Source organism: Leptonychotes weddellii, chromosome 11 (genome assembly GCF_054177405.1).
Source record: "Leptonychotes weddellii isolate Sample4059 chromosome 11, ASM5417740v2, whole genome shotgun sequence".
NCBI classification, from domain to species: domain Eukaryota; kingdom Metazoa; phylum Chordata; class Mammalia; order Carnivora; family Phocidae; genus Leptonychotes; species Leptonychotes weddellii.
This window is the reverse complement of record NC_138379.1, coordinates 43519351-43540686: the sequence shown is the minus strand read 5'-3', so window position 1 is coordinate 43540686 and position 21336 is coordinate 43519351. Positions and strand designations below refer to the sequence as shown.

Below are 21336 nucleotides of genomic sequence, written 5' to 3'. Positions count from 1 at the left end.
TCCGGGCTGAACGCACCACGTACCCAGTGTTAGTGTTCGTATGAGCACAGCAGTCCGTATGCCAGGCTGCCTGCCTTATCCTTCATGCCATTGACCTGGGCTCCTATCACAGTCTGGGAAAGCAGCTGCTTCACAGGAGGGGCCTGATCTGAGGGTATTCAGAGATCTTTCATTCTGGCCGAGCTTCTGCTGGCCCTACACACATATCACTGCCCTGTTCTCCCTCTTCCTTTGGTGTTTGGGGTCAAGTCAGAGCCTGATTGCTTGTGGCCAAGGAATGAAAAGGTTGGGGAGGAATACTAGGGGTTGCCTTCTTGCTGTTCCACACATGAACTTTGCCCTTGAGATGACCTTCATGGTCATGACAGCCCTTCTTGTGATGCCCTGAAGAATCTTATGAGTCACACTCTTAATGTACCTTTATATATTCCTTAGGCTTCCTTAATGAAGGAGAAAGACTTAGAATTTTGCGTAATTACAGATTTCTGAACAACTCCGCGGTAGTGATCCCCCCTTTTGCATTAATGCTTCCAGGGCCTTCCGAAAGAACTCTCTCAATCAATGAAGAAGAACTTGAGGGAAGTTTCAGAAAGTGGAACACTGCGAATAAAGGCCCTGAAGAATTACTTAAACCAGAGGTGCTATGTTTCATCCATGCTGTGGGGTTTTGGCAGGCCCTAGGAGCTTACGCTGAGCTTGGGGGAGGATCTAATCAGGTACCTGTCAGGTATAAATCTTGACAGGTGAGACATTAAATGGATGGAGTGACCCCCAAGGCCTTGGGGAGAACATGGTGGGTAGAAAGGGATCCAGGCACTGGCCTGTGTTCTGACTGGGAGGGGCGGCATCATGGATACTGGACTTGCAAGGATAGGAATTAATCAGTCCAGTTCCTTGTTTCTTTTTGTCTTTCCTCAAAGGTGGTTTCATTTTATTTCCCCCATTTCTCCAGTGTCTGTAATAGTGCCCGATGCCCAGGAGAGTGCAGATATTTGTCAAATGGATGAATGTGTCTTGCTCGTTGAGGGGTATAAATTCAACTATTGCAGGGATCCGTTCCTATTTCAGACACCCCCTCCAGCCCCTATAACCAGCAGACAGATTTTCTTTCTCTTACACGAATCACTCTGCGTTTAGACTAGATACAAATAAGCAAATAAACTCATAGATCCAGATCTCAAGGGGAGAAGGGGCTTTGGCCCAGGATGTAAAAGGTTCATGAAACTCTGGAATGGCCAAACTGAAGAGGATCTTAGGGGTCTAGCTCAACTCTTTTAATTAAGGGAGGAGCAAAAATGTCACCAAGTGTCCCAGTTATCAAGTCAGACAAACATTACAGATTGCTGACAATATTATGGAAGCAATGATTGACACTCAGTACCTCTGTGTGGTCACTGTGATGAGCACTGTCCATGGCTCTCACCTCATTTCTCCCCATGACACCCTCATGGGATTCTTATTTTATTGTGAAGCTGAGGTTCAGAGAGGGTAATTAACCTGCTTTAGGTCACACAGCAGCTAGATGGCAGAACCTGGAATTGGACCCACATCTATCTGACCAAAAAGCCCAGGCTTTTAACAACTATATTATAATGCCGGGGTTTTCCTGACAGTAGATCAAAAAGGTATTTACTAGGCTCTAGAGAAAAGGTCATCTTTGCACTTCGTACTGAAAACATCAAACTGTGTCCTCCTTAGATGCCACCATTAGCTCATGGTCCACCTGTAATGCTCTTCCCTTTTTGTCTTCTCACTAAGCCCATTCTCATTTCTCAAGTGTTCTCCCCTCTGAAGCCCTCTTCTGAAGCATCCCTCCCTCTCCTCCATCCCTATATTGCCTTATTGGTATCAGTACCATTAAGAATGTCTACTCTGATCTTTTATCCTAATTGTCTGCCTGTCTGCTGTGGGGAGCACTTACCCCACACCCAGCACGGGGCCTGGCAGGCTGTGGAGATTGCTCATGTTTGTTAAGTGAATATATCAATTCTAGTGCTTCTCGTTGCAAGCACCAGAAATGGACCCTGGCTAACCTACGCCAAGAAGGCACGTTTTTGAAAGGGTGCGTGATGGCTTCCACATGAAAGGAAAAGCTGAAGAAACCAGCTCAGAAAGGGCAGGAGCAGCAGGGTCCCCAGGGGTTCAGGTGTCAGGACTCTACTGCAGAGATATGGACGTAGGTCTGGGGAGGAGGGGCAGGTTGGCCCAGGTTTCCAGTACTCCTTTCTCCTGGGCATCCGGAAAGAGCAAGGCACCTGTATTGACACAGCCATCGTGGCTGAACCTCGGGGAGGAAGTGGAACTCCTCAAGGGGAGTTGTCCAGAGAAGGAGAAAGGATGGTAGGTGGTCTTCAGACAGTAACTGTCGCCTACAGTGATGTCTGTTTCTGGTGCAGATGCCTCCAAGATGTAGCTCTCCCACCGTGGGGCCACCTCCACTACCACAGAAATCACTGGAAACCAGGTAGGGGTCCTGATCATGTCCCCAGAGCTGCTGCTCCCTCAGCCCACCCTTGGGGCTCCTGCACGGCAGGGACTGGCCATGCATGGTGAGCACAGCCACATGTCCTGGGCACATCTCCCCTTCCATTGATCAGCCCTCCAGGCCCTGGCAGTGGCCAGTGTGGCCCAGGCCGTGGAGCAGTCACGAACCGTGCCTATGTCCCCTGGCCACAGGAGGGTTTCCCTTCCCATGGGCTAAGGGTCTGGCCATTGTCACTGAGAAAAGACCTGGCCAGGGGTTGGAGCCTCAAAGGAGAGGTGGCTGCAGGTCATCTGTGCCAGCCAGGGGCTCCTAGGGGCTGGGAGCATCCCATGACATAGGTCTCATTTTCATCAGCCCCCTCTTGAAAGTCCTTCCTGCTCTCAGGAGTCCTAGAGCCCTGTGATAGTCCCAGCTCCCCAGGGAGAGCCATTTCTCCTACAGAGAGGTTGGTCCAATTGCTTTGGGGAAGCTTCAATGGCAATGAGCTCATAATGGGCTGGTCTGTGAGGTCACCTGGCTGCCACCTGTCTGATTCCCTCTAAAATGAACCTATTTCTAGCTCCCTATGTCAGCAATTTAGAACACACTTCCAAGTGGGCCCCATGTCGTGGAGATATAGAGGCTCCCACTGCCAAGAGCAGACTGTCTTTCAGGGAGGGTGTCTGGGGAAATTGGCCATAAGTATGATGGAAGCTTCTCCAGAATGGTGCTGAGGCTCCAGAACCTACGTGCTCAGGACCCAACTTTCTAGAGAGCCATTGTTTCCCTCAGCCTTTAGCCCTAGAGAAAAATGTCAGTGTCAAAGACAGCAATTGGCAGTTTTGCACAATAAGAAATTTAGTTTATGAGTTCACTCAGGAGGAAGTCAACACTGATTAACTCACACTGACCAGACTCACAGGAGACCAATGTACTAAGAGATTCTGAGTTATGAGGAACATAACTGCCAAGGAGACTTGTCATAAGGTAACCGTTGTGACCATTGGTGGCATGGCCTCTTCTCTATACAATTGATGCCCTTCTCTGCAAAATAATCTCTGAAAAAGCAAATTCCTCTGAGCAGACTAGTCAGGGCATACAGAGCTAGGGCAAAGTGTTGGAAGATTCTAGCAGGATGCTCTGGAGCTGTGGCTAGCTGATGTACTCATCTTTACTCTAGTGTGGCACAGCTCCTTCCTCCCTGGATTACGTCTTAGATACATGGACAAGGCAGAGTCTTTTCTTTTGAGACTACAGACCAGTTAGTTCCCATTGATGTAATAGAATTGAGTGTATTCTAGATTTTCAAGGAATGCCGAGGCCTTTTGATTTGGATTTAAGTGATGCTCTCATGCCCTCAGCAACACATTGTCTGACCAGGCTATCCCTCGAGATGGGCCAGTCTCCTATGTAGTGGTTGTGATGAGAGGGTGGCTTTTTCCTGACCTTGTCCCTAAACCCACTTAACAGACTACTGGTAAAATACTTGGTATGTCCTCTGCATGAATGACACAGCTCCTTCTCTAGTAACTGTTTCTTTGTTCCCTTTCTTTTGTGTTTTTCCAGAGCTCAGAAAAAACTCTCGTGTAGCCTAGAAGACCTGAGAAGTGAACCTGTGGACAAGGTCAGCCCCTCAATCTCTCCATAAAGACTCCTGAGCTACTTACCCGGCAATGTGGGGACACACAGGTCCCACCTTGTAGAGGCCTTTCTGAAGCTGACAGGGAGGCAGGAATTACATGAAACTTTTGAGAAAACCAGTCAGGTGTGGCCCAAGGCATCAGAGGCAGGGCAGGGCAGGGCAGGGCATGCTGCCTGGAATTGATGGAGAAGATGTAGAGGTGAGCACAGGCAGGTTTTGGGAAATGGTGGGGAGCAGGAGGATATAAGTTCAGAGCCATGAGTCAGATCAAACCCTAGAAGGTCTTGAGTCCTGGCTCTGTATCCCCAGAGCCACTCTGGGAGCATTGCAGGGATTTTGAATGAGGAAGTAATGTGATAAAGTGATGAGCCCAGGAGTGAGTTATGGGATAAATTTAGGAGATTGGAGAGGAAGCTTTTATTAAGAGTCTAGAGAGATGTGAGGAGGGCTTTGTGGCCCCTTACTTGAGGGTAGCCCTTGACCATGTGGGTGTCCCTGGTGCTGGAGGGGGAGGTCGCAAGTTCTTGCGCAAGGTCACTGGAGACCAGAGCTCCTTCCCTGATCGAGCACCTTTATGGAGCCCTGCCGCATGCAATCCCTTGGTCTGAGCAGGGTACCAGCGCCGGTAATTACAAAGGAAACCCATGAAGACTGGAGCTGGCAGGAGCCATGGGGCCCCTTCAGTGGCTCTGCCCCCGTGGTCTTGTGCCTCTTGCTCTCCCCGGTCAGATTGCTGGCAGCTGCCCAGTGGGTGGACAGTGGACGGTGACCTGTTTCCTCCGTGGGTGGTGATTACCTGACAGAAAGATGGGGAGGGAGGGAATGAGCCTTGCAGCTGGAAGCAGGCGGGTGGTCCTGAGTTGTCGTTTGCGACTAACACGGTGTCTCCTTCTCCACACGATTGAAATCCTTCTTGCCACTGCACAGTGTGTCAATGGGAACCAGCTCCCAGGGGTAGAAGCCAAGGTACAGTAACTGCGCGCCCCTATCATGCATTCGTGGTTGCATGTCTGCTGGAGTTTTCACGGAGCAGGTTACAGCTTTTGGAAGTACGTGAATTATAAGGGATAAGAGCGCAGGAGGAAAGACAAAGTCTCCTCTCCCGTTTTCTGCTTCTGTGCACCCCGCTGTGTAGTGTGACTTCACGTCATTGTGTGATGGGATTTCTCGAAAAACTCATCCTTAACAAGGCATTGTCGATCTGATTGCTGGGAGGGGGAGGTCAGACTTTCCACACCCGGCCAGAGGAGCGGGACAGCTCTTACCCTTTCTGCGCTCATGTGTCATGGCCAAACACAGGGGCGCACTCAGCCACCGGGGCAGGAATCTCTGTGGCATCCCCTAGCGTTGGTGTCTGGCCCTTGCTTTCTGTGAATGGGAGCTCATCACATCTTTCCCAGCTCTAGTAGATAGGTCTTCTGGACTTCCCTAGAGTGTGCACCCGCTGAGCCCGGCTCTCCCTCTGGAGCCCCTGGAATGAACCAGTCTTCCCTGCTCCTGACTGCTCCAGAATTGAAGTTCCTCAGGCCCTCTCTGAGTTGAACATTCTCTTCTGTGTGTGGATCACAGGCCTTTAAAGTTCCCATTCATTCTCCTTAGGGTCAGCACTGGTTTCTCCAGCTTGTGCCCTGGACCACACTTGAGCGTGGTATTCTAGATGGGGTCTGATCTAGGGACTGCTCTTGTACTTACTGCTGTCACTCCAGGTCCTGGGCACGGGATATTTCTTGTGCCTCTGCTTATGTGCTGTCCTGGTGTGCTCAGCCCGAGGCAGGAATTGTTCCCCATTGAGAAACAATAGAACAGGCTGTGGGAGGCTGAAGGGAAAGCGCTTTGCCTGAGTCCCTCTGACACAAAGCCCGTGTTCTTGCCGCTCTGGTGCGCTGCCTCCCTGTTCTAGCGTAAGGCAGCTGGGATTTCCATTCCCCCACAACCAGCCTTATCTTCTGTTCCTTCTGGGTCCTGTCCTGACCTTGACCTTCTCCAGCAGAGAGTCCTGCCTTCCCAGCTGTCCTTCTTGGCTGAACAGAGCTGAGAGCCCTTTCTGTTGCCCTTGAGTCCTTTTGTTGTCTTTCTTACAGGTCTGGGCCGCCTGTCCTGGGTTAGGTTCTGTCCTCTTTCCCTCAGCTCCTCAGTGAGCACCCAGGGCAGCCCATGTTGGCGGCCTCAGTTGTCTCTGCCCTGTCTTGGGGGGTGGGGGGTGGGTGGACGTGTGTGACAATGCAACTGGAAATCTGGTTTTGAGAGCCCTTCCCCACCCCCCTATTTCCTGTGTCATGGGGAACCTGGAGTCACAGTTCCCTAAGCCTTTTGAACATTGCCTTCCCCACAACCACAGTGGTTCCAGGTCTGCCTGTGCATCAGAGTAATCTGAAATGCTCGTTAAAAATACCCACACTTGGAGTGCACTCCCAGAGGGGCAGATTCACGGGAACTCAGTCTGTGCCAGTGTCCCAGGTGACCGGAACCACTGGTACAGGGACTAGCATTTGCAAACTGTTGGTCTGACCAGGTCCAATCTCTACCTCGTGGGTCATCATGAATTTAAAAATCATGCGGTCTCCCTGTCTTAAGGTTCTGATTATTTCTGCTTCACCAGCCAGTTCTTTAGACTTCCTTGGAAATTTAGTCTTTTTTTCACATCTCTCCTTTCTGAGCTTTTTTAGAGGGGTTAGTAGTCCACGTTCAGTGAAGGAATTGGATTTCAAACAATTTCTAGGACTTGTATTTTATAAGCGCACTGAATTCAGAAATTCTTTGGACACGGCTTTTAACTAAATAAAAGTTCAAGAGATGTCTCGGTCATTAAACTCTCCACTACTTTTCTGTCTTGTCCGTTTTGAAATCAGAACTTTCATATTACTTTTCTTCTGGGCCCAATCAAGTAGTCCACAGTCGATTTCCTTGGTAATGTTGCTTCATTTTCTCTTCTTACTCAAATGCATTCCACTGGGTTTCCCTTAGGTTTGTGGGTTTAGGGGCCATTATATCCTTTTTCTTAAAAATTCTGGTATAGTTAACATACAGTGTTATATTAGTTTCAGGTGTACAGCATAGTGATTCAGGAATTCTATACCTTACTCAGTGCTCATCATGATAACTGTACTCTTAATCCTCTTCACCTGTTTCACTCATGCCCCCCCCCCCACCTCCCATCTGGTGACCATCCATTTGTTCTCTGTAGTGAAGAGTCTTTTTTTTGTTTTGTATCTTTTTCACTTTGTTCATTTGTTTTATTTCTTAAATTCCACATGTGAGTGAAATCCTATGGTATTTGTTTTTCTCTGGCTGCATTATGTCCATCCTGACCAACTAAGTGCAGTTCTTTTCCCTTTACATTATCTTGTTTTTTGGGTACCCTTTCTGTGGCTAGGGTGTGTGCACAGGCCTGTTGTACTGGGGCTGAACCTCGTGCAGACTATGATCCTCAGCTCCCAAGGGAATGGTTGGCGTGTTGCCCCCGGCCTGTTTTCTCTCATCATCTTCCGAATGTGTGCGTCCCTTCTCGCTTTGTCTTAACCTGGTGTTTTTCAAAATAACTGTTACCATAATATATAAATATAACATATATGATATCGTAAATACATATAATAAAGCAATAGGTATGCCCTTTACTAGAATTCGGGTTTGTTAATTCAAAGCTCTCAAAGGGTCATTCATGCCTGTTAATTCATCACGCGTCCGAGCATCTGGCCAAATGGCAAAGCCCCCTTTGCCAGACACTACCACTTCCTGTTTAGGGTCAGTTGCAGTCAGCCCTGGATTTGGGCCTGACTCTGTCCCTGTCTCCTTGTGTGGCCCTTGGGCAAGTTTCCCAGACCTCTGGTCCCTTTTCCTGGGCTAAATGATCTTTGCAAGGTCTCTGAGTTGGCCTGAGTGACAAATGGCTCTTGGAAAGCTGAGTTGTCCCTGCATCCAAAGGTTTCCTAAGTGGGTTTGAGTCTGAGGCCGATGAGTTGATTCAACAGGTCTCTCTCTCTCCCCTTCTAATAGGACAGCCCTTTCCTGGTGGATCACAAATACCCCACATTCCCTGGGAAACCTTCAGGAGCTACACCCAATGGAGCGGCTGCCAAGTCGACTCCCACTGCCCCCCAACCGGAGCCCACAGGGAGCAGCCTGCCGAGGCTGAGTGAGTGTCCAGGCCCTGGGGCTGGCGGCCCACAGTTGGAGGATGGTGGGGGTGGGTGGACAGGACAAGTCATCCCTCTGGGTGGCCTCACTGGCAGAGACCATGGCTCCCTGTCTGGGTTCATTGTTTCCTTTGGTAAGCCCTGTAGAGCGCCAGAAACCCAGGCTGTGAGCCAGCACTTTCTTTTTGCAGTCACTCCTCCACCCCCCATTTGCCCTCTTCCAGTCCTCCTACCTTGGCCCTTCATGTCTTTCCCATCATTCCTCTGTTCCTTCCTTCTTAGACCCCTGACTACATCCTTCCCGTCCCTCCCTCCCTCCTCCTCTGTCATCCTGATCTCTCTCCTGGCTCTGCCTTCCTCTAGCAGCCTCCCTATTACCAATAGGATGATATTATGCGCTCTCCCAAGGAAGAGTGTTTCCTTAGGGAACTGGAGTGGCCAGTGGGCAAGGATGTCCATTCACAGGTACCCTTTTGGTGCTTAGGGCCTGGAACTGGGGGGGGTCTTTGCTGCTTTTCATGCAGAGTAGGCCATCTTTCCTCAACAACAACAACAGATCTGTGGAGCTTAGGAGGGAACATTCTGATCCCTGCAGAGCTCTCCCTACCCTCCTCCTCATCCCTGGTAGTTCGATGAGCCAGCCCGTGGTTTGGCTTCTGCCCTTGGCCAGTTCTGCCTCTGGCTGCAGAACTCCAGATAAGCTCTTGAATGAGTCTGTCCTAGTAACACTGAGACTCTGGACTTGCAACAGCTTCAGACCATTCTCGTCTGATCTAAGGGAGCCCTGGCACCCACACAGGAGCCCCATGTGGCCCGGTATATCAGCCCCTGCTGCTCTCCCTCCCTCTCCCTACGTGTGTATGGATGCCCCAGCCTGCCAGGAAGAGGCCCCGGGAGTATTTGGTCCCCTCACGTGAGGCCTCCTCTTACCGCACTGACCCTGTGGGCCAAGTTCAGTCACCATTCCCCCGCCCCCTTTCCTCATGGGATTATTTTTCTTTCTGTTTGAGTTTTTCTCTCTTGCTCGATGACTCTTTTGTTTATTTCTTTGCTTCCCTGTAACTCTGTTGGGCTGGACTTTGGCCTCTCTTGCTTCTTCATGTGGCTTCTCTGCTTCTTGATTGGCTGGAGATCGTGGCCGGAGTGTCAGTGCCCCCATATTAGGTACTGTACCCTTTCAGGTGAGGTGGAGAGTGAGATGCCCTTGTGTCCCTTCCCTGACACCCTCCCCTTCCGGAACATTCAGCCATGTCCCCCTCCTGCCTGCATCCCTGCATCTCCCTTGGGGGAAGGAGGAAGCTCCTTGTTGGAGTTACCCGCCAGTACTTGGACCCCTGAACCTATAGCACTTGAAGACATTAGCTCACCCTGATTTGGAACCTTAACCTGTCCAGTCCTCAGAGAGAGTCTGGAGTGTGCCTGAGCCCCCTGCTGGTAGAGGTGTAACTTTCTGCTCTGTAGGCAGAGCATACTCTTCCCCACCCCCACTGAAGGATAGCCCTGGCCTGGGGACGAGGTTTTGAAGGTCATGTTCCTTCTGACCTTCACACACCATTCCATTCTTTCCATCTCAGGAGACACAGAAAGTGGTTGGGATGACACTGTCGTGGCCAATGACCTCTCATCCACGTCATCGGGCACTGACTCAAGCCCCCAGTCTCCCCTGACGCCAGATGGTAAACGGAGCCCCAAAGGCATCAGGAAGTTCTGGGGAAAGTAAGTTGGTGGTGGTGATCGTAATTACATTGCTTAGAATCAGTATTCTTCTTGAACGGGCAAAGAACCACGTAGCCCCCTGTTTAATTAGATGTTGGAACAGCACTAGAAACAGAATGGCCGTTAGAGGGAAGAATTTGAGTTCTCTTTGAGGGCCCAGAGGAGGAGAACATTAAATGTAGCAGTTGCCTACCTGCCCTTCATTCCAGACATCACTCCTTCCCACAAACCCTGAGCATATTCTCTGCAGCTTACACCACATGTACTTTGGAAGAGACACATGGCTGAGACCAACTTCTTCCTTCCCAGGGGTCAGTCTGTGTCTGAAGAAAGACTTGCTGGCCCCACTGATCCAGTCTGTGAAATGCAGCAGAAACGGGCATCCTACCCCACATCACTCCTCACTTGGACCCCCACAGGGCATGCCCTAAATCCAAGAGGCAGAATGAGAATTGAGGCTTGGGTCTGGGGCGTTGTCACAGGCCATGATCCTTGACCTTTGGGAGACCCTGGGCAGCAGTGCCATGGAGAGCCCGGCGTCCAGCTGGTGTGGCCCTGCGTAGGGGGTGGTGCCCTGCCTACGTGCTCCCAGCTGCCCCCTGACAGTCTCCATGGACTCCTCTCCACACAGGATCCGAAGAACTCAGTCCGGGAACTTTAACACCGATGCCCCAGGGATGGCAGAATTTCGACGAGGTGGGCTCCGGGCAACTGCAGGGCCGAGGCTCTCCAGGACCAGAGACCCCAAGGGTCAGAAATGGTAAGGGTCCCTCTAGTCTATTGACAGAGAACTGAGAGATCTTGGCCAGGGATGCTCCCGAGATGGAAGCAGAGCTTCTCCCCCTTTCCCACTTGGCACCAGCAGATGTTGCTCATGCTTTACAGGCACACTGAGGTAAAGGCAAGAGGCTCCCTACAAGCCACTGTGGGTGGTGGGCCCTCGGGCCTACCCGGGACCTCAGCAGCTCTGCACATGTGTGATTCATTCTCAGCAGTGCCTCGACATGCTGGATTGAGAAGCTCTGGTGCAACCATTCTGGAACCAGTCTGCAACAGATTCTGGAATCATAGACCTGAGTTGGAATGTCCACTCAACCACTTCCTAGCGGCGAGCCTTAAACCAAGTTCTGTCACCTCTCTGTGCCTCAGTTTCCTCATTTATGAAGTGAGGAATCAAAAGAAGTATTTTATTAAAGTTCTTATGAGGACTACATCGCTACTACCCGTCTAACCCAAGCATCAGCACTCTGCCACTCACGGGTCGACCTCCTCCAGTAAAAGTGAGAAAGGGCATTGTCCCCTGCCACCTGAGCAGGCCACATTGCCATTATGCCTCCTAAGACAAGGCGCCAAACTTCACTGAAGGGTGTTAGCTAAAGGGGGTGGCAGAGGGTGTGTGCCAGGGGAACCACAAGGGGAACTTCTGCAGGAGTCTCCCATCACGCCTGAATGAAAAAGCATGGAAAGAAGCTAAACTTTTCCTGGCCTGCCCTGTCTGCCCTGGTAGACACTCTCCAGTTAGTAGCTCTGCCCCCTTTCCTTAGGCCACCCTATTCTGAGAAAGCGTGCCTCCCTCAGGCCTGCCCAGGTGAAACGGTACTCCTGTGTTTTAGGAAAATCCCTTTCCATATCCTCTGATCCTCTCTTCCCATCAGACAATTTCCACAAAGTACATCTTCAATAACTATCTCCTGGAGTCTGAGTTACTCAGCCAAGATCAGGCTTCTGGGGGCCTTCGTCAGGATTGGATTGTGACATTTTAAATCTAACGGGACAGTGAAAAGTAAAGTTTAATTCTCTTATATTTAATCCCTCTGAGATTGCCATCTACCAGTGCAGGTGGTGAGTAAGATGTGCACAACTCACGTATCAGTCCTCAGAAACAGTACAGTCTAGATCCCAATGACGAGAGAAGCACGTTTCCCTAAAGCATCCTATTTTTGGCAGGCCTACCCTCCTCCCCGAGAAAGGGAGCCCACGGATGCACACTCCCTTTCTCCACCCAGCCACCCCCGGGTTCTAGGCTTTCCAAGTTGGCTCGGGTGCGAGACGCGGGGCCTTTCCAGATCCACTTGTGCTTTGATGGGCGTCCCCAGAGGTATTCTCCAGGTGCCATGCAGAGAGATGTGAGGGTGTGTAGACTTCTCTACCTGCTCTCGGGATCAAGGCATCAGTGTTACAAAAGTAAATGGTCAGTAAATGGTAGCTTTTGGAGGCAAGAGAAGGCAGAGACCCATTCAGAGCCATTAAAAAGTGAGCCAAAGAAAGCTTATATATTCCACAAGAGTGTTCTAATTTGCTAGCAATTTTTTAAATTTAGACTTAAACATTTCTGATTTTTCAGAGATGAAAATAATCTACAGTAAGCTTGCATGATTAACCTCAGCTCCAATTCTGGCGATTTTTTTAGCGTTGATTCACTGGCAGGGCTATAAGAACTTTCTCTAAGACCCTTGGGCATTTTTCCTTAGTGCAGGACCACATGGTTAAGAGGCCCCCATACCTTTGGCCAGCCATTTTGGGATGGGGTAACCAAAATCAGGAACTTTCTCTGCTGAAGGAAAAACGGCATTTCCAGCCACAAGGCTGCTTTGTGTGAATGTCTTTGTGCTTTGTTAACCATAACAAGGATGAGGAAGGGAAAGAAGGACATCCTGAGGAGATTGCTGCTTTTATGCTAACAACACTTGTGGTAAGGCCCTGTGTCCGGTGGTAGAAAAGAAAGGCCTTTATTACTCATCAGCGGAAATTTGATATAAACGAATGTCCTCTGGTATTTATAGTTGTTTAGGTATAGCCTTAAAAAAGTCTCATCACCAATATCCCTGTAGAAAAAGTACTTGGTTACAGAAAGTCTCCAGCCCCAGTCTGTTTTTTTTTTTTTTCTAATGAAATACTTCTTTTTAAAATAATCCTATTTGATAATGACATTTCCTAGGACTCCTCTCTGAGATTATAGAAGAACGAATTTTATTGTTTTTTTTCTCTCCTATAAAGTTTTACTGATTTACGTTCCAGTTGGCACTGTGGCCCAGAGTGCCTATCACCCCACAAAAAAATTACATTTTATTGTTAATTTAGTTTGCAGATGTTTGTCATTTTACTTTTTGTGAATTGTCTGCATTTTTTGCCCATTTTTGTTATTATCTGTCTTACAGACTTCTATCTGCTCTCTATATATTAAGACATGAAGCTATGTCTAATAATTGTGATAAATTATGTTTTAGGCTTGTTGCAGAGTTTTACTTTATTCTGTGACACTTTGACATATGGAATGTTTATGTTTACGTATAATGAGGTTCATGAACTTTTCCTTTGTGGTTTTGTTCATGTTAAATTTTTTCAATGATTTTTTTAAAAAACTGTGTCTGAATCATCTATTTGGGGATTTATTTTGGTATGTGGTGAGAGGTATTTTTATTTTTCCAAGAAATAGCAGTAGTGTATAATGTTAAAGTCAGGCAGACTCGATGACATGGCTGGATCTCATCTCTGTGCAGGGATGATTTCTGAGTTGGCCTCCTGAGGGTCTTCAATCAGACTCTTTTATTGCCTTTCTCCCATATTCATGGCATCAGGTTTATTCTGAATGTGAAAAAGTCTAAGCTTCAAGGTCCTTTGCTTGCACCCGGGTGTCTTCTAGGATCTCGAGAGAGTCCCATCAATGTGCTGATAAAGCCATGTGTTTTTCAAAACTTGCTAAGTAAGGTATTTTAACCCAACCAGTTTTTGACTACTGACTCCTTACTCCAACCTTCCCCCCGTCTGTATACTGCCTTCTGTCAGATGATGTTGGAGCAGCATGGGCATTTGGGGGATCTGGCCAAGGGAAAGTTGAGTTTTGGGCATCCATTTAGTTTGGATTTGTTGGGGTGTGCAGTCACTTCGTGTTTAGTTGACGAGCTGTCCTGTGTAAAAATGGCTCCCGGGATTCCTGCTACCTCCCAATGTGCCCATCTGCCCAGCACTCTGATACAAAGACGCAAGTTGGCGATCGTGTCCCAGTGTGAACGTGTCCTTTGGCACTCAGTATCAGAAGTATGGGGTAGTGGAAAAGAAACATTTCAGATGTATAAAACCAGCAGCTATTCTGTGAAGACTTTTTCCAGTCATTAGATCTGCGAAATCCCAGGCAAGGGATTTGGTTCTCTTGGATGCTTAGTCAAAACAGAAATTCTCTCTAGTCAGAAATGCACTTACTGATGAAGTGTATACAATTATAAGTGCACCATATGCTCTCCCTCTTTCATGGGGATGGCCTATCTGATAATCTCTTACGTCATTTTAACCACAGTTTGGAAAGATGTTTTGGAACATGTCAGTAAAGCAAGTGGTTTGGCTGCGCCTGGAAGGTACCTTCTCTGTCCTCTCTAAATTACTTGATTGCATGTTCAACTATAGCCCTGGGAGACCCCAGAACTGAAAGAACCTAGCGGGGGAAGGAGGTGGAGAAGCAGGGTCTGCCACTGTGGGAACAATGCAGGTGTAGGAGGGTGGAGACCATTTACTAAGAAGGACATGGGAATTCTGTCGAAGATGAGCACCAGAGCTGTAGAACTGTTGAAAAGGTATACAAGACCGAGGTTTTCAAACTATGATTTCAAAAACACATTTTTCCTTCAGAACTGAAGTACCCCGCTGATTCATTGCATATATATTTTTACCAATTTCCAGAAATAAGCAAAGGAGTGAAATCAAAAAGCTAATAGAATGTGAAATAAAAATGATAAAATGAACATTTGAAAGTGAAAGTATTCTGGCATTAAGAATAGACAAACCGGGTGCCTGGGTAGCGCAGTCAGTTAAGTGTCTGCCTTCAGCTCAGGTCATAATCCTGGAGTCCTGGGATGGAGCTCCCGCATCAGGCTCCCTGCTCCCTGGGGAGTCTGCTTTTCCCTCTCGTTCTGCACCCCCCCTTGTACTCTCTCTATTTCTCTATCTCAAATAAATAAATTAAAAATCTTAAAAAAGAAAAAAAACAGACAAATCATAAGAGACTCCTAACTATAGGGAACAAACAGAGTTGCTGGAGATGAGGTGGGTAGGGGGATGGGGATAACTGGGTCATGGGTGTTAAGGAGGGCACTTGATGCAATGAGTAGTGAGTATTATATGCAACTGATGAATCACTAAACTCTGCCTCTGAAACTAATAATACACTACATGTTAATTGATTTAAAAAAAACTAGTAACTCAAAAAAAAGAGAAGAAACAAAACAATTCCAGATCATACCAAAAGCAGTAATTCATTAAAAGCAAAAGATAAATTCCAAACAAAAATAGTGAATAGGTTCCTAGATTATTGTTCATATAAAGTGAATCATATGAACACACTGGAAAAAGCTGAAAATTTCTTGATTTAACATGATCTAATACATCGGCAAAGATAACAAACTTGTAGTAGGAATTTATAAAAATATTTCTAGATTCCATGATTTTTTTCAGTTTGATTAAATTTGTAATCCTCCGTGATTTATTATTCTAAATATTTGTTCCTAATTCCCTGTTCAAATTTTGTACTTTTCTGAAGGAGGTCCATGTAAATTTTACAAGTTCTAGGTCTCACAAAACCTGGATCTATACCTACTCATGGCTTATTATTCCACGTGGCCAGCACTTACCCCAGGACACCTAGAATCATGCTTTTTCTTTACTTTTTTAAAAAATACTTATTTTATTTTTTACATCCTAGTCACATTTATTTTTAAATTTAAATGCAATTAATTAACATATAATGTATTACTGGTTTCAGAGGTAGAGGTCATGCTTTCTTGTCATTCTGGTCTTTTAACTCCTTCATCTTAAGAACAACTCAACCAGGCATTCCAAAACAATTTTTTAACCAGCATGGGGTTAGGGGTGCTTTCCTGGAAGGAACCTTACAGACTATCTAGTTTTCTACGTTCCGTAAATCCTGGTTGGTTTTCCCTCAAATGAAATAAAGTTGCTTTGCCAACCTCCCCCACCCCAGACTCCATGGAGGTTTCAAGTGTGCCATTATATTCACACTTCCATGAAAAATTGATGTCTTTAAGAACTGATGGCTTTGTAATACCCATCATCCTGTCCAGGAACATGATCTAGGTCTTGATTTATTCATGACTTGATGTTGCTCAGTTGAGTGTTATCGTCACTGCCTCCCGTCCCCCCACACACGTACATGAGCCTGAGGCATTGCTTGTGAAGCAACTCCTAGATATTGTATAATTTTGGTTGCTATGAATGGGATTTTTAAATTAACAAAACTGTTAGTATGTGTGCTATTGATTTTGTAAGTCGTATAAATATGACGTGTGTTTTGTAGCTAGTGACCTTACTGGGTTCTCTTGGGTTCTCCAGGTGGGGAGGTGCATCATCTGAGAAGAGAGGCAGTCTTTTACTTTTACCTTCTAGCCTTCTTTTTTTCTCTTCTTATACTGGCTTCACTCTCAGACCCATGTTATTAGTCCTGATTAAAAATACTCTTTCTATTGACTTTAATGTGAATGTCCTTAGTGTTTCATTAATAAAGCATTAGCTATTTAGAAGGTTTTCTTTTTTTTTTTTTTAAAGATGTTATTTATTTGAGAATGAGAGAGAGCATGAGAGAGGGGGAGGGTCAGAGGGAGAAGCAGACTCCCTGCTGAGCAGGGAGCCTGATGCAGGACTCGATCCCGGGACTCCAGGATCATGACCTGAGTCACCCAGGCGCCCCTAGAAGGTTTTCTTTTTTAATGTTAGAGAACTGACCCCCTTTTCCTAGTTTTCTAAGCATTTCCCTAAAGACAGTGTTGATCCATAAAAATCTTGCTGATAACATGATTATCCTCGTAATGGGGCACGATTCTGGGCTCGTGGCACGTGTGCCTCATAAGTGGACCAACGGCACATGAACATGGCCTCCTGAGAACCCGTGACTGGCCCGTGCTCATAGTCGCTGCAGATTCGAAATTCACACCAGGTGTTATCACAGGAAACTCTCGAGTGCACTACAAGGGAGTGTTGTTAGTGGAATTTCGTGCAGCGAGATCCTATGATTGGATGGTTTAAAACACGGTTCCCTTTTCTCTGAGGCTCCGTTGTGCTCACATGCAGCCTCAGGCTCTCCACTAACAGGGCCCTGCTGTTTTCCTGCTCCCCAGTGACGCCAGTGCTCCCTTTGCCCAGTGGAGCACCGAGCGCGTGTGTGCGTGGCTGGAGGACTTCGGTCTGGGCCAGTACGTGATCTTTGCCCGGCAGTGGGTGACTTCTGGCCACACTTTACTGTCAGCTACCCCTCAGGACATGGAAAAGGTAAGGGCTGAGCCCCCTGGGAAGGAGGTTCCCCTTTCTCCTCAAACCAATGTCTGGTGAGGTGTGGCCCCCACTCCTCCTTCCCTTGTGCTTACACACACAACACACACAAACACACAGATGTCCTCTGTCACTGCAGGTCAATCCCAGGGCACTGTGCAAGGGTCCTCGGCCACACACACCACCCCCCCCCCCCAAGATGGACTGTCTCCACCCAGATGTGGCACCCTCCAATGGTCAAGCTGCTGGCTGGAAGTTCACATCTGTCTTCATCTTTCAATTTCAGGAGTTGGGAATTAAGCAGCCTCTGCACAGGAAGAAGCTGATTTTAGCTGTGAAAGCCATCAACACCAAGCAGGAGGAGAAGTCTGCCCTGCTGGACCACATCTGGGTGACACGTAAGGACGGGGAGCATAGATGCGTGTCTCTGGCTGCTGCTAAGGGTAACTTAGCACTTTGCCTAGGAATGCGTGCCTCAAAGACTGTGCTCTCCTTGGAAAAGGCAGATGAGGGAGTTCCTTATGGGGAATCCAGCTGGGCCCGCAAGATGATCATTTGTTGCTTTTTATTTATCTGCATTCACAGTCTCCCATTCTTAAGAGCCTGAGCACACCTGTTTCTTCTGGTTTCTGTAGGTTGGCTTGATGATATTGGCTTACCACAATACAAAGACCAGTTTCATGAGTCCAGAGTCGATGGGCGAATGCTACAGTACCTAACTGTGGTGAGGATTTTCCCTTTCAGTGTTTTGGTTGTCCCTGCAAGCACTCAGTGCAGGTATCCCCGTGGCGCTTATGGTAAACTTGCTTCCACCTCCCCCCTCTTTTCTTAAGGTCTTTAAATAGTAGTGTTGGTCACACAAGAGGTCCGAGGTGGCAGAGTAGGAACCATTGTGCTAAGAGAAGCTGCTGGTGTGTCCATGTGCACCTTCTAAGATGTGGTAGACTTGTCTGTGTGTGGTCTGGGAAGGAATCTTAAGGGTCTTAGTCACCTTGGAAACTCTGGTTTATCAACCAAAACTCTTCTCTTCCAGAATGATCTCCTCTTCTTAAAAGTTACCAGCCAACTACATCATCTCAGTATCAAATGTGCCATTCATGTGCTGCATGTCAACAACTTCAACCCCCACTGCCTACACCGGCGGCCAGCTGATGAGGTGAGGGCAGGATGGTACCTTTCCTGGCGGCCCTGTGTGCAAGGTTAGGTGTGTGAAAACAAAGAGTGACCTCAGCGCAACACGGCTGCCTTCTGAACCAGGGTGCTTGGGATTCTTTCCTTTGCTAGTGCTTCATGGTGCTCCAAACACCCCCTGTTGCCTGCATTTTGTGCCCCACCACAGACACTAGACTTCTAAGCTCCCACCGCTCTTGGGGAGACCCATGTTCAGGGCCAGAGGCAGTAACAACAAGTCTCTCAAAGCCATCACAATGATCAAAGATGATGAGCAAGTGGTGCAAAGGAGAAGGAGGGGAAAGCAAAATGGCAAGATGGGGTCAGAGTAGACAGAGGAGAGAAGAGCCCATCTGGAACCAGACATTTCAGATCTCCCTACTTGTAGCTACAAAATTAGCTGACCTTTAGTCCCAGGTGCACAGGGGATGGTGAGCAGGTTTTGCTAGAGAAGAAATAGTGTAGGTAAACACAGCAGCCCACGTCCTGGAGAGGTGCCTGGTCATGTTCTACATGGCACAGAGCTCTTGTTGGGCCCCGAAGCTAAAGGCTTGTCAGTCACACCCCGTCTCCTATATTCCTACGAGCTAAGTCTAACTGTGCTGTAAGATTAACTCCTCTTCCTGAGGGATTAAAAACTCCTACCTCCACCTTCCATCTCGTGTTCTCCCTATTCAGCAAATAAGTTTTGAATGCCTTCTGTGTGTCAGAGCGCTGAGCATTTTGAAGACTGAGATGCCACTTATGTCTAAGTGTCTTAATATGTGTTCCCCTGAAACATTTGGCCACACCCAGGAGATCTTCGTCTATAAAACACTTGACTCTTAAATGATAGTCCTCTTTCAAGTTCTGTTGAATCACCGAATGAATGACTCTGTGCCTTCATTTACTAGTCCCAGCCAGAGGATTAGGGAGTCACAGGGTTCTGGAATCAGATATTTCAGTGTGGAATGTCTTGCAAGATTCTGTGAGAGCTCTATCTCTTAGAAACCGGGAAGGCTCTTAGGCAGGTGGGCTGGCTACCTAGCTCTGTGGGCATGAGGGCTGTCTTCTGGTCGGGCATCTGGGGCAGGCTTACTCCCAGGGGCTGGCTCCATAGGGGACCACAGGTAGGACTTGTTAGACCCAGCTTTCTCACTCTCTCCTTCTCCCTGTCACAGAGTAACCTTTCTCCTTCAGAAGTTGTGCAGTGGTCCAACCACAGGGTGATGGAGTGGCTGCGATCTGTGGACCTGGCGGAGTACGCACCCAACCTTCGTGGGAGTGGTGTCCACGGAGGCCTCATCGTGAGTGGCTCTTTAGACTAGCCCACCTGCTTCAGTGTAAACGGGGGTATTCAGAAACTGATTTCTTCATGGCTAGACATAAATCCTAGGAAAAAATGTTGATAACCCTTACATCAATTGAAATCTCAAAATATTTGATAATTTGCAGTTGGAAATGAATATACCTCCTGGAAACAAGATGGCTTCTGGAAAGGTCTTCTGTAGCAACAGATCCAGAGGGATCCAGGACAAATGGGTTGCATAAGTCTGGCCTTAACATGGCATCTCCACCAGCACCTGAAGGAACACAGTGGCTGGGGAAGTGAGGGGTTGGCCACCACAGTGGAACTTCCCCCTTGCCACAGTATAGTCATGATTGTCACTCAGATCTGTCAAGTGGTAAAGCCAGTGGGGAAATGAAAGGATGGTTTGGATGTCCTCCAGAGCAGACTGGACCTGGGGAGACAGCCGTATCCAAGAACCCACCGCTCTCTGCTGGGCAGTGAGAATGAGGTGGGCAGTCAGCCAGTGTGTTAGCGTCTACCCAGAGCCAGGCCCTGTGCCGAGGAGACAGAGAGGAGTGGGATACAGGACAAGTGGATGAGCTTCAGCCCCTCTCTGGAGACACCCCTCTGTGCATGAGGGCCTATTTGTCAGTGTGCCCTCCTGGAGCCATCTGTGGTCATCCCCGGGTGGTCTGTCTGTGTTTGTTTCTTAGATCCTGGAGCCACGCTTCACTGGGGACACCCTAGCTATGCTTCTCAATATTCCACCACAAAAGACGCTCCTCAGACGCCACCTAACCACCAAATTCAATGCCCTGATTGGTCCTGAGGCTGAGCAAGAAAAGCGAGAGAAAATAGCCTCACCAGCATACATGCCACTGACCACCACAGCCAAAGTCCGGGTGAGTTGCCAGGCCCTTTCTGGGGTGGCACAGGGGCCTGCCTTTTAGCACTCATGTTGTACTGCAGCAGGCCCAGTGGCCTGGAGCCAAACCAGCAAGGGCCATGGGGCACACGGATGAGGATGCTGTCTCAGGTCCGGACCTCAGAGCTTGGTCTCCTCATCTGTTTTTGTTCAGCCAGTTCCCTGCCGTACCCGAGTCCAAGGAAGAGAGTAAACTTTTCTGTACACGGACACTATGTCCCGGAAGCATCTGCTCTCAGGCAGCTAGTGCTTATCCTCTGTCCCAGTGCTGCCTTGACTCATCTCACAAGCAGATGAGCTCACGATTCTGAGTTCTGTTCGGTCAGGCTCATCTGTGGGCCACACTGCTCTGGGGGGTCTTCCTCAGAACTGTCTGCCAACATAGGGAGCGCTCCAGTGGCCTTGTGCTGGGGCGGCGGCCAGTCCACGGCTGTCCAGGGGTCCCGAGGTCATATGAGCACCAGCAGCACTCACTGGGGCTCTCTGAACCCCACAGAGCTTATGAGAAACTGCCTGAGCCACACTGTCCTCGGACCACATCCTCCTCAGACTGCAGGCCCACACACACAATCTCTGGAGGCCGTGTCCCCAGCAGCAGGGGATGCCTAGGTCCAGCTACAGTTCATGCACAGACCTCCCTCCCCAAGGGAGCAGGACCACAAGTGTGTCTGGGGGAGACCAGCGTGAACAGCAGGAGGGGCTGCCCAGGGCTCTCCGGTGTGGCCTCCCCAGGGCACGAGGTGC

The 21336-nt window shown here is 48.4% G+C and overlaps 1 protein-coding gene across 8 annotated transcripts in view; it reads left to right on the top strand.

Moving 5' to 3' along the window:
• Positions 1-21336, top strand: part of PPFIBP2 (PPFIB scaffold protein 2) — a 145114-nt gene that overhangs the window by 119410 nt on the left and 4368 nt on the right. For 4 of the 8 annotated variants that reach the window (XM_081798652.1, XM_081798656.1, XM_081798655.1 and 1 more), the window contains 14 exons: positions 535-638; positions 2397-2464; positions 4031-4088; positions 5034-5072; positions 8100-8238; positions 9371-9403; positions 9814-9955; positions 10587-10715; positions 17077-17227; positions 17514-17625; positions 17863-17951; positions 18261-18383; positions 19558-19683; positions 20381-20569. In XM_081798652.1, coding sequence (XP_081654778.1) covers positions 535-638; positions 2397-2464; positions 4031-4088; positions 5034-5072; positions 8100-8238; positions 9371-9403; positions 9814-9955; positions 10587-10715; positions 17077-17227; positions 17514-17625; positions 17863-17951; positions 18261-18383; positions 19558-19683; positions 20381-20569 — 1502 coding nt within the window. Of the gene's footprint in view, positions 1-534; positions 639-2396; positions 2465-4030; positions 4089-5033; positions 5073-8099; positions 8239-9370; positions 9404-9813; positions 9956-10586; positions 10716-17076; positions 17228-17513; positions 17626-17862; positions 17952-18260; positions 18384-19557; positions 19684-20380; positions 20570-21336 lie in introns of those variants that run through there. The other 4 variants (XM_081798653.1, XM_081798657.1, XM_081798654.1 and 1 more) reach the window with 2 other exon arrangements.